This window comes from Hyposmocoma kahamanoa, unplaced genomic scaffold (assembly GCF_003589595.1).
Source record: "Hyposmocoma kahamanoa isolate Upper Pololo Valley unplaced genomic scaffold, ASM358959v1 100021, whole genome shotgun sequence".
Taxonomy (NCBI): Eukaryota; Metazoa; Arthropoda; class Insecta; order Lepidoptera; family Cosmopterigidae; genus Hyposmocoma; species Hyposmocoma kahamanoa.
The window spans coordinates 4,564,347-4,577,745 of record NW_020653200.1 but is presented as its reverse complement, the minus strand read 5'-3'; the positions used below and the strand labels follow the sequence as shown (position 1 = coordinate 4,577,745).

Here is a 13,399-nt window from a genome sequence, read left to right as displayed (position 1 = left end):
TAAAATAATTAAGGTGGTCCAAGAAAGAAGGTATGCTATCTTAAAGTATCATCGACGTACCTTATGATAATCGTCTCCTCCTCGAAATCTACCATAAAAACCTAAGAACTCGAAAAATAATATTTTTTTAATATTCATTGACGATATTCGACTGTGGCATACAAGCAGACGGACGATCTGACAGACATAGTGCCATGACAACACCATACGATTTCCCAGTTAACTAAACCACGAAACCCGAAAAGGGTTCACGTGACTGTTACTTTATAAAAGTTATGATAGAAAATTAAAGTACCCCACACCATTTTCACTTCAATGCCAACGTAACGGAACGGTGATAGATTCAGAAATCACAATCCAATTTCAAGCGTCGTCGAAGCCTATCTACAGAGTCGACAAGGAATAATAATCGAGTTCAAAGCATACTACTCAATAACATAATATTTTCACTCCATCGTGTGTCACATGAAATGGAAAGTTATTTTCAATTTAAAACGTTAGTATCGAACACACATACAATATGGTTGAATAGAGTTTAAACTAGTTGACTTTCTCATGAGCTAAAGTGCTCGCAAAGCTTTTATAAAAAAAAAATAACGATATCTGAATGTGAACGAGAAGCTTTTGAGAAGCTTTGTACCATAAAGTGGCAATGTGCATATTTTTCTAGCGTTAAAATACGTATTGTTTTGAAATAAATAATAGCCCCGAATACAAATTTTACTTTACATGCTTTACAATCACAATACATTGCACTTTGCAATTAATTACTGGTTTATAGGTCTATGTACCGCAGTACCGCATGAATGACGTTATTGTCTACACATAAATATTCTGATATATTGAAACATATTTTGTTTAAAACTAAGAAATTTGATAAACAACGTATTGATTCGTACGTTCACACGATCAACATATAAATAAATAATAGTTAACACATGCTCATTTTTTCCTTAGCACCCTAGTCGTGCATAAATACTAATTATCAACAATTCTATCGTTTTACATGTACCAACGGTGTAACGGACCCAAATTTAATTAGTCTATTTTGAAGGCGGCGAATTACGAAATTCCGGACCGTATCATCAAGTTTCAATAACAAGGGAAGCGATAGTTTCAAATCTACGTATTATTAAATTCCGGAAATCATTAAAAGAGAGCGGTTACGCAACTCTATACGTTTTCACCATCCCTTACACTCAAAGCCGTAGAGTGAAAGTTAGAGTCGTCTAACAGATTTACTTTTACTTGTAATAAAAAGTATCTCATTTGAAATGTGAATACCCGTGGTTTAAGCGTTATTTAAATATTGAAAGATTAAAATTTTGATATTTAAATGATATTGAAATAATTTGAGAGTTTGACACACATTTCAGAGTTTCTACAAAAAACGCTCATATACAACGAACAAGGTAAACAAGGAGTTACGAACGAGACTATTAGAAGCCCGAAGTCGAAGACTGAGGGCTTTTGGTGCGAGGTTCGTAATTCCCATCTTCACACTTACACGTAAATAGTATGATTGCATACAGACTAACTTGACTCTCTAACTTGAAAACTCTCGGGATTTTTCCTTCTCGTTACACGATCATTATACTTGTATATGATGAAAAATAGTATTAATCTATATCACTCACTTGTGCAAAATCTTAATTTGAAGATTACTTGTATCTTATACAGTAATGATATTTTATTGGTTAAGACATTCAACGTGAACGTCATCTATATAAGTATAATATCAAGTCGGTGAGTCACGTACATGCAACCTACACACGTCCATTGTGGCCTTGACAGGGTAAAACTACAAACAAACATTGTCAATACCCTTGAGATTACGAATACGTACTCTATTTTACATGCGCTGTTCCCGGCTGTTCCATGTCCATATCGTTTTCACTGCACTATAAGCTATGTTCAAATGTAAGTTAGTGAAATCTGATGTTTACGCGAACATTCGACTTCTCGACCCGCATCCTAAGCATTTCGTCTCAATGTTTGACTAGAATAAAGTGCTCCTAATTGTCAAGATAATGAAAGACCTAACCTGACATAATTAAAAAATAGCAAACATGGCGAAAAAAAGTGACCTATTTTATTCAATATCCTACCAGTCAGTCACTAAAAATTTATTCCGGACTGAGTATCTTGTAGCGGTTTTTTGCTTTTCATATTTTTCACTGAAAAGCATTTGAGTTTCTGAATCCGCTCGCCATTAAACCAGAAAAATTACGACGCTGAGCCATATGTAATTCAACTTTTGAATTGTATCTTTTTAATCCCTAGCCATTTTTTATTTGTGTGTTCTAGTTTTTAAAAACGAAATTTACTTGACAGTGCAATTCTATTTATTATACTTAGGATATAATGAAGGGACTATGTTACCAATACACCTGCGACAATTCTATATTTAAATTTATTTACGGTTTACGTATACCCAGGAGAAATCATACAAATGAACCTTATTCTGGGCGTAACCTACATAAACTGTTACAATAATTAGTTCCAACCGTGTAAAATATAAGTTCTCTGTAGCGAGTGATCGAGTACAGCGGAAAAATTAGGCACAGACGTATGTGAAGTAAATTTTATTCCCCAAATGTTAAAAGTTGGTAATAGAGATTTGTATCGACCTTAAAATTCTTTTTTTTAAAACAAAGGTTTTTCGACTGTCGGCGGTAGACTCTGGTGGTATTTCGCCCGGTGGCGGCGGTGTCGTGATCGGCATGAAATCGGTATTGCATATATTTTTCTTGTCTTTAAAACAACACTAAAAGTTTGTTTAAATCAACCTTTATACTAATTTTCTGCATTTTTGTAGCTTATTTCGTAACAAAAATATTATTATTATTATAATGAATGTTAACTATACCTATCTACTCTGTTATGTGTAAGGATATATCGAAAAGCAGCACAAAAGTCACAATTAAAAAAAATATTATTGTTTTCTTTTGAAAAAATATTCTACGATCGATATGATATAATTAAGTATTTTCCAATGTTTATTTATTTGTCTTGTCGTTTTATAAAACAACGACCGTATTACGCTTTCTTGGAATTAGCTCTTTACTTTCAAGCACACCTATTCAAGATTGTAAGGCGATTAGCTTCCGACCATCGACAATCGTATTGTAAACATTGAGGAAAACTAAAAATTGTTATCATAATTTATATAATAAAAATAAAAATACATTGTACGTAGGTCATACCATATTATGATAAATCATCATCAGACCATCATACCGCGATCATTCACGGTATGATGATATTGATCCAGCAACAGGTTGCTGCGTGCAGAATTCACTCCTAAAACACTCTAAGGTTCTTCGTCAGAGATGGTGGTCTATCTTGGGACCTCTCTTAGAAAACTCGGTTTTTTATTTGCACAAAGCAGAATATAAATGAGAAATAAAATTATTTGAGTAGGGCGAAAAGGTTACTGCAAATGTACTTTTACTTTTAAAACATCTCTTAGTATCGTGGGTTAAATAGTTGTAAATAAGCAATCGCAATGCCTACTACATACTTACTTCGATACACTTACGCGTAGCAATATAAAAAATGTTGAATTGGAAAGGATTGTAAGAACGTTGTGAAAGTGATGTATTTTAAACCGCGTTGATTTCCCACATAACAACCAAAATTGTATTCATATTTAATGAATTTTTTTCATACAAAATGAATAAAATTGACTGTTTTTTTTATGCTCAATGACTTAGTTTTATGTAAGGATCGTCTTATTGTACTGGAAGAAAAAACGGGACAGCAGAAGTTGCTCAAATTTATTAAAAAGGTTTTTTCATATAAAATAACATTTTATTAAATTTGACCAAGTTCTTCTGGCCCGATTATTTTCTTTCAATACTATAAAATTATTATTACAAGAAATTGAGCCCATCAGCGTTAAATAAAGTAAGTCAATTTTATTCATTTTATGGACAACCCACGCTTTACCAAAAAATTTTGCTACGCCAAAATTAAAAATAAAAAAGCTTAATGGCTTAACAGTTTCCTTGTATCTTCTATGGTTTCGGATTTCTCCATACTGTCCCAATTAAAAAAAAAACACTCTGTATCATTGACTTACAAATAAGTGGACGACGGGTCTAATAAAGCGTGAATGACGCTCTGTATACGATTTTAACGCCCTATAAATTCGGACAATTTTTAGCGCGGACCCGACGTCCATATAATTGTAAGTCAATGCTCTGTATGGACACACTGTCGGAGTTACGAGGCCTTGGAGAAGATAATAGGTGTGAAATCAAAAGTGTGGGAAGTGACAAAGTAAAGACTACGTTAATATCAAAAAAATAACCTGGGAGAGTTATATAGAAGAGTAGAGTGGTGTAGTGTGTAACCAACTGGAATTATGTAAGCTGGAAACTTATTTAACTGGTTATCATGCCAAACCCTTTACAGCTAAAAGGCCTTTGAAATGTCGAGAGACACGGTGATCTACAATCTTTTGCCTTCTTTCGCGTACATAATCTTACAATTCCCCTTTCACAAAAATTCCTGTCTTTGCTTATAAATCCAGCTCTATAGCTCTTCATTATGAAAGTCGAGTCGATTCAAAGAATTTTGTATAGACTGAAATAAGTGAAAATCTGATGGGGCTAATCATTGGATGAGCTGTTACTCCTACTGTTCTGTTATCCCAATCTTACTTCAATAGGTATTGATAGCTTTATAAAAATGTATGTCATTTGGCACTATCAACACCTTATAAAACACGTCTACGATTTACCAGTTAAGTACCCTCTACCATCAGATTACAGTGACAGTTATCGCTATCCACCGCGTAAAATGTTTGTATACAAAATGTTGTTTCTTGTTGTGACCGCTAAAGGCGCTGTTTAATTTGCCATACAAAATTGTAAAGTAATTTACGCGATCGCTAGCGACAACTGTCCCAGTAAACTCTTTGTAGAGTCACAGGATGTTTTTCATTAATTATGAACTGTAGCCTGTCTCGTCTATTCTTAAATGCACGCTATAATATTATTTTATAATGACTACAGACAACGTAACGTTACAAAACATTGACCCACCAGTTGTAAAAGAAAAAAGTTGCTTTTTTTTAAGTTAGCTATTGCAAAAACCGCATGGACTTTTTGGCTAAATCACTACGTATACTGTTAAATTTAACAGTCCATTGTATTTTACGATAATATTATGTAACGTTCAAAGTGTATATTAATGTTATATTACAAGTAATTCATTAATCATTATACAATTGGTAGTAATTTGTAAAAGTCAAAAGCGGAATTATTGAATCGTTATACTTACATAATGGTATATAAAACTGCACATTATAGCGTATTGTAATTCACTAGTCCTAATTAGATTAGGCCTTCAAATGAGCGAGTGGCGTCCTATATATATTTCTAATTTGTGGCCGCGTCTTGTTTTATATTGTGTTAGCTAGGGACCCCTCCCCGCGCTTCTCCCGTAACACGTTCGGCGCCCGTGCAGCTAACAGATTCATGAACAAAACAGGTTATGACTCGTAGTTTTGTTAATAAATTGGTAAATTACACTTCAAAGCACAATAAAAACATCTACGCTAATATTTCCTTCTCGATCACAAGTTCACAACATCTTATTACTAGTGTCAAATATGGCGGATCTTGCGCTCCTATATCTTTTATTTTTATTTTTAGAGTCAATTGAATTACTTCTAATAAAATATGATAATGGAATGATGTTTATAACAGTGATACGTTATTTTAATTGTATATTTTTATTTAACTTAATAATCATAAACATTTAAACATGTTAATTCACATAGCATTATTCGAAATAGTAACTGCGTAAGAACAAGAGTTGTTTAATGTTGAAGTCAAAGAACTTTTATTTTACGAAAATAGATAATCTTGTTTAATATATTTGAAGTAATGTACTTTAAATATGTATTAAATATTTTATTAATTTGTTTTCACACTACACACACTTATACCTGTATGTATATATTGCAAAGATTCTGTAAGTATTTATTCGATATAAGAGTACACACTGCACTAACACTATACACACTCAAGATATAAGTATTTACGTAGTTTATTTTATTTTATTATCTGTTCCGGGACGCTTACGTCCGTCACTCTCACTCACTCGGCTAGGGCCCATTGAAAACCAGCGTCACAACCTAGCCTTGGTTGTGACTTTAGCTGAATGGGATCCTTTTGTACACGCCACAGCCGCACACATGTCAGTATAGTATTATGCAACTTGTTGTTGAAATGTTTTTACGCTGTTCTTTGTGTTATTTCTGTCTTAGTTATAAGTATTAGTCTTTGTTTTTGTGTTTTTTTTTATAATGTGGCGTTACAATAAATGGTTTCTATTTCTATTTCTATTTCTATATTCATTCCTATGAATTAGGAAAATACTGGTAAAGTTACTCGCATTAATAGTCTAAGCAGTAGGAAAAGTATACTTTGAAATTTAGTTCAGCGATCCATTTCTTATCGAGAGATAGCTTGTTAAAATAAGTATAAATTTCAAAGTCAAACTAGTCTAACTAACATCATTTCCTTGTGCAAATAATCTGCCGTATAAACCAAATCCTGCTGGAGCTTGAAGTTAACAACCGTGCTTCAGCAAAATATCTCTCTAACAACTAAAAAGTTAACTCCTATTCAATTCGCACGCATTTTCCCCTCCAATGTGACGCCTGCGCACTTCATAATATAATTGGCTTCCGGATACAACCAACTGAACGCGACGTCAATGACTAGATCATTTTCTTTCATGATTATTTGAGAGAATGTTGCTGACACGCTAAGTATTCAAACTACGTTTGAATTAATCAGTTCAGATAAAAGTTAAAAACCGTATAACAAATCCTAGAAAGGAATTAATTTTTAGTTTGCATAGAGATTATTTCGTGCTCAGAACTTTTAAAAAACCACCTAAACGTCTTTATGTCAGGATTGAAAAATGACAGGATTGAAAAGACATTTTTCATGAGATGAGAGTCTGATTTCTTGGGTAATCAAGTTAGAAGTGTGGGATTTTGTAAGATTGCAACATTTGTTTTTTATTATCGGTTACTTAATTCGGAACCATTATTAAGTAAATTTGATTTCACACGTGTATAGTTTATGCCTGCCTTTGACGATGCCACACATTGACACGCAAATCGAAGAATACGCACTGAATACAAAATTTTCCACTTAACAATATTTTTATACAATGTAACTCTAAAAAACCTGAAACCGAAACTGTTAGCAGCGAGCATGGAGTATATAATCAGAAATAGAGACGAAATGTCCTTAATTTGTTTGAAAACTATTCTGGCAAATCCTTACGGTGACAACTGCGTTCTGATTGGCCGGCCCGAATTCGAAACAATTGAAGGGTGTCGTCAATTGTTTCGCTTCTAATCGAGCAGTTTAACGTGAGCTTTGCTATAATGGACGAAAATTGCAAAATTACATATTTAATATTTAATTAACGATGAAATGTGAATCTGTTTGTTTTTTAATTAGATGTTTTGCCCCTCATTGTTAGAGATATTATCTTTGTTACAATAAATGCAAAATATTTTTGGAATGTCCGGAGACACACAGGTCAATTGGTGGCGCTGTAACATTTCAGCTTTCTAATTTGTGATTTCAGCGCAAACGAGAATTTATACTTAAAGGTGATATAAGGCCCATTTGCCTGATGAGTTGCCAGTGACGGGTGGCCCTTATTTTATCTCTATTTCTGGTTAAATATTCAATGCTATTAGCTGTCAACTAACAGCCATGACAGTTGCATGACAGCGAACAGCGCGTCAATGTCTATTTTTATTTATTCGCCTTCATTACAGGACTTGTTAGATTGCCCATAAAATTTCATCCCCATTTATGATTTTATTACTTTGGAGAAGTCTGATTTGGAGAAAATACTCGAACTTACCTTATAATTTAAAAATGACATTCTCACTCTACGACAAACACAATTTAACTCAAGATCTGGCAATTTGCTAATTATGTAGTTTTTCATATTGAAGACTTGGCTTTGCCTTTAAATTAAATCATTAACATAATCAACATAAGTCGATTAGAGTCTTTTGAAATTTGTAAAACTGATGCATGAGAACTTCGTCCTACCACAACTAAGGACGTCTTCGTAATAGGCTATAATTTTGCGGCCAATAACACTAAATAACAAAACAAGCAATACAATGTCAATTCACTTTAGGGTAAAACTCTAAGGGCGCATTTATTTGACACGAATTCAAGGCAAGACGGACTCCACGCGTTCGCCACGCGGAGACCGTGTTACCGCCGCGTAGCGACCGCGTGAATCTAACTGTCTGAATTCAGATTCGCCATTAATGTACATAAAAGTGTGGTAACTGGACGGTCGCCACGCGACGGTCACGCGTAAGCTTTCGCGTCGTGTAACTGGGCGCTAAGACATTCATATTTGTTACAGGAGTGCTCAGTGTTCGTGTTTGACAAGCGCATAGCTGACAAGCTCTATAAACCAAAGCGGAAAGAGAGCATGCTGGACCGCATTAGAAGTTGTATCACACAACTGGAAAAAATGCGCCATCCCAAGATGCTGCAAATTATACATTCATTGGAGGAGGGTCATAACACTATCGCTTTTGCTTCGGAAGCCGTCGTTGCCAGCCTGCATAATATATTGAACTTTCACGTAAGTACCTACTGCATAATTTAATAAGAGTTTGTGCCCTTCCAGAGCTCTGTGGCTCATATGGTACCATCTGTTAGAGCGATGCCACACGACGCGTTACGTCGGCGCGGCGTTGCGACACCTGAGCGGTGACGATACGTTGTGTCGTACATACCGCGTGGTGCGTAAAAGCGACGCGTTCCGTCGTCGCGCGTATGCATCACAGGGTCTCCTGGACCCTGCGATGCATACATCCTACCAGATGCTGCGGTGCGTAAGTAAACGGCATTAAGTTGCAACCAGTATTGCTAATTTGTGGGGAATTCCCCAAATCGCGGGTAATTTCAACTCGATTTTGTGGGATTTTGTGGAGATTCGCGCTATGTGAGGAAAAAAAAGAGGGCTCTAAAATTTTATTATTTTGTTTAATCTATCGACTGCTGATGCATCGCTAGTTTGATGGTTACTGGTAAAAACACTATGATCAACGGTATTGACATTTTTTTCAACATCACACGTCCCGCTGTATTAACAAGCCGCTTATATATAGAATTATTCGGTAGGATCATAGCACTTGGTTCTGAATTGTAAAATTACCAGACGTACGTATTGGGTTGAGTGCGCGATCCTTCCTACCCCTTAGACCGGTCGCCGGTATGAAGTAAAATGATATCAGTTGTTGCTAAACGAAGCTGAGCAGATTAAATTTAAGTCTAAACTTAGTTTACTCAGTGATTATTTCTAACCTTAGCATAATGTCACCAAATGTGCAACAAATGACTTATGTTACTTAATTTCGTAAGATTAAGAAATAACGATTTAATGTCATCTAATTTCACATTCTGTTTGTTATTTATATTCAGAGCAAACGTAATAGATGTTTACATTTTGAGTTTTTTAATTCCTTGTTATATTTTAAGCGATGGATTTATAAATCAGTGCGTTGAAATCATAGCGTTGCGACAACGCAACACTCGTGAGGTACCGCTCTTAATGGCGAAGATGTGATGCGACCCAATATACATGGCACTTAGTTTACTTAATAAACTAATTTCGTTGTTGTGAAAGTTTTGGGTTTACGTACGTGTACGTACGTAGGTACGTACGTGTATTATATGTGTAGGTGAATGCGATGTTTCTCAGTACAGCCTTCCAACTGTCACTCGTGACTCGTTGGAGGGGGTAGTGAGGGGTATGTGGCATACGTCAAAAACGCAGGACATATACGATATATCTATAAATATATTAATGTCGGTGTGGCCAATGATTGGAGACATACTCGTTATTTTAATAAATGAAATGTTTAGAGAAGGTATATATCCTGATATTTTAAAAAGTACTCGTGTATGTCCAGTGTTTAAGGGGAAGGGGGACGTGACCCATGTTGAAAGCCACAGACCGATAACCATAGTTCCGAATATATCAAAAATAATAGAATCTATTATATCACCAAGTATTATGGATCATTTCGAAATGAACGATTTGTTATCAGATAGTAGTTGCAACACAAAATATAGTAGATTCTATTATTACCAGTATAGATGATAAGTATAAAACTGCAGGCATTTTTTGTGACCTAACAAAGGCGTTCGATGTAATTGAAAATGATTTATTAATTCAAAAGTTAGCTGTGTATGGCGTCAACGGAGTCGCCCATAACCTATTAAAGTCTTTTTTATCAAACAGACGGCAAACGGTTCAGGTCAGTACAAACGGTACAACTACTAGGTCAGCGGCTGGTGACGTCACCATTGGCATCCCACAGGGATCTGCCCTAGGTAATACACTATTCCTGGCATTCATCAATGATCTGCCATACTTTATATCAGGGGGTCTTGTGGCTCTATTTGCGGACGATACAACCGTTATAGTGTGTGCTAAAACCTACAACGAGTTGGAAGAAAAATTAGCCTGCACGTATGAGCAGCTGTGTGAGTGGTTCTCTGCGAATGGACTTATTCTTAACGAATCGAAATCAAACCTTATGTTGTTCTCAGGAAGAAATTCTATAACAAAGCCAATTATCACCTCCATTGTTCCATTATGTAACACCTGTAAATTCTTGGGTTTAACGCTAGACTCAAATTTGAACTGGAAGTCACATGTACAAACTCTATGTCAAAAACTTGGAAGTGCTGCATACGCACTGAGGAAACTGCGTCCTCTTGTCTCCAATGTGGTATTAAGGCAGACGTATTATGCATATTTTCATTCGTTGATGTCTTATGGCATCACACTGTGGGGTAATTCAACTGAGTCGATTAGGGTATTTATTCTTCAAAAACGTGCACTAAGAACAATAGTAGGCATAAAAAAGGGTCAGACCTGCAGAAACCTTTTTAAGAAATACAATATAATGACCATGTACTCACAATATATTTGTGATATAATAGTTTATGCGCGTAAAAACTTGGCTACTTATGAGCGACGTACGGGCGGAGGCCGAGCGTTACGAAACGCGGGAACACTAAAATCCGTTGCCCACCGTACCGAACTTGCAACTAGAAATCCGCGGGTAATAGGTCCCCGATTCTACGAACATCTACCCACAGACCTGAAAAGTGTTAGAAACGATGAAACGTTTTGTACCCGACTAAAAGTCCTTTTATTGGATATTGAATTGTACAGTGTCGATGAGTTTCTTTTGAAACAATTTTAATTTTATTTTATTCGACAAGCAGTTTTTTATTATTATAATTTTATTACTGACGATCATAGTTATCCCTTGACATTGTATTTCCAATTGTAATATTGTGACATTGATAACATGAAATAAACGATTCTATTCTATTCTATTCTATAGGTATGTGAACTATTATGAATGTAACCAGTTCAAAATTAGATATTTAAGAACAGTGGTTTTAATATATTTATTATTGTTGCATCCGGTCTCCATGGATGACAAGCGTCCAGCCACCACAGATGACCAGCGGATTGACTGGTCTCAAAGACAGACTCGCTAAACTGAGAGGAATTCAAAACTAGACAGACTGTCTTTTGGGAAAAAAACAACGAGGGCAGTTCTGATTAAATTTCTAGCGAGAGGGTTTCCCCGCACTAGGGAAACCCTGTATCGCAAGTGCCATGGACACACTAGACAACCACAAATTACACCCAAACTTACGAGAGAAATAAATGTAGGCCATACAAATATTTTTCCCAGTCCAGGATTCGAACCCGGGACTTCTGCGTGGCAGAGCAGCATGGTAACGTTCGGCCACGGAGGCAGTTATACAATAAATAAAGCTTCTTAGAATGATTTTTATAATCGAAAAAAAAAATCACTTGGGCAAAATAAAGACTTTAAAATTAGAATCTACAATATGGAATTACGACACATACACGTGTACTTACGTACGACTGAAAAAAATAAAAAAGGTAAATAAAGAAAAATAAATAACTTTTGAAAACAAAAGAATTGGAGGTTGAAGGTTTTTAAATCGCTCTGAAATGTATTAAGTGTCGCATGATACTTAAATAAAAATAATATTCATGTACGCTATATGTACGTATTATTAATAAATATATGTTCGAATTCGAATTGTCTTCAAAGCAAAGCGACGTTGTTACAACGTCATTATTTTTAACAAGTTCAATTAGCGAAATGAATTGGGCTTCCACAGAACTGTACTTGTTATTGTACACCGTATAGATACTCTTTCGTAAGTGTTTGGTAAGTTTGGGTTTAATGGCTATATTGTGAAACGATCACGTATATTATTTATATCGACCTTGATTCATATTATCATTTAATAAATTCAATCATCAAATATAATATAAAAATATAATTTTATTAAACAACATGGCGGTTATCGTTACGAGTAGTATTAACTCAGTGATTGTAAGCTTTACAACTAAGCACGTATGTTCCCACAATATTGTAAGTACAGTAATTTTATTTGTCACTGAGTAGTGACAAATATAAATATATTTTAATGCAATTTTAGGGAGTCACCAAACTTATTAATGCGGATTCGTCTTGATGCAATCGTGTTTTTACTACATTTGTTGCAATAAGATTTTCGCGCACCATCGCGGTCATTCCGCAGTGGAATTTCTAAATTCTAAATGGGATGTCATAACAATAGCAATTGATTCAGGTTTCACACTTACGTCGATATATGTTTTACCATTTGCCGTTTTCACGTAAACGTTTTGCGGTTTTATTAGAAACCAACATCGCTGACCTACTTTTAGTTAGAGATACCCCTTCATTCGAGTTTAAACATAGTATTGTAACCTTGGGGGGTAGCTCAGGTTGCGTAGCGAGAGGTACTTTATAAATATAAACTGGGATTAACTTCAAAACTAGATATTTATTGTATTTTTTACATGTTTACTTTTTGAGGTTACTTCTAGATCTGCCAAGATGTTCTTCTTTTTCTATCCTATTTTTTTAAACACATTCTAAATACAAAACTATATTCACTCAGCCAGTAGTTCTACTCATAGAGTAAAGCCTAGACTACAGTATTATACAAAGTACAACAATTTTAGCAAAAGTCAGCTAGGAGTTTATTTAAAAAGAACGCTTATAAGACGTTACACAAGTTAAAGAAAAGACGTACTCGAATTCCAAGATCATTTTACTTAAGAGCAATTTGCGAACAAACAGTATACGATGAAAATTATGCATATATTATACAAATGTACATATTTTTTGCAATATACGTATATATAATTTTTTTAATAGATGCCAGGACCAATCCAGGAACAGATTTGGGTGACAGTGTTGTTCGCGTCCGTGGGCTTTAACTCTCGATAC

At 35.0% G+C, this 13,399-nt stretch overlaps 1 protein-coding gene across 2 annotated transcripts in view; it reads left to right on the top strand.

Annotated features, from left to right (window-relative positions):
- The window catches only part of LOC113226140 (SCY1-like protein 2), a 235,480-nt gene that overhangs the window by 170,246 nt on the left and 51,835 nt on the right, over positions 1 to 13,399 (top strand). For both annotated transcript variants that reach the window (XM_026458680.1, XM_026458672.1), the window contains exon 3: positions 8,431 to 8,655. In XM_026458680.1, coding sequence (XP_026314465.1) covers positions 8,431 to 8,655 — 225 coding nt within the window. The remainder of the gene's footprint in view (positions 1 to 8,430; positions 8,656 to 13,399) is intronic.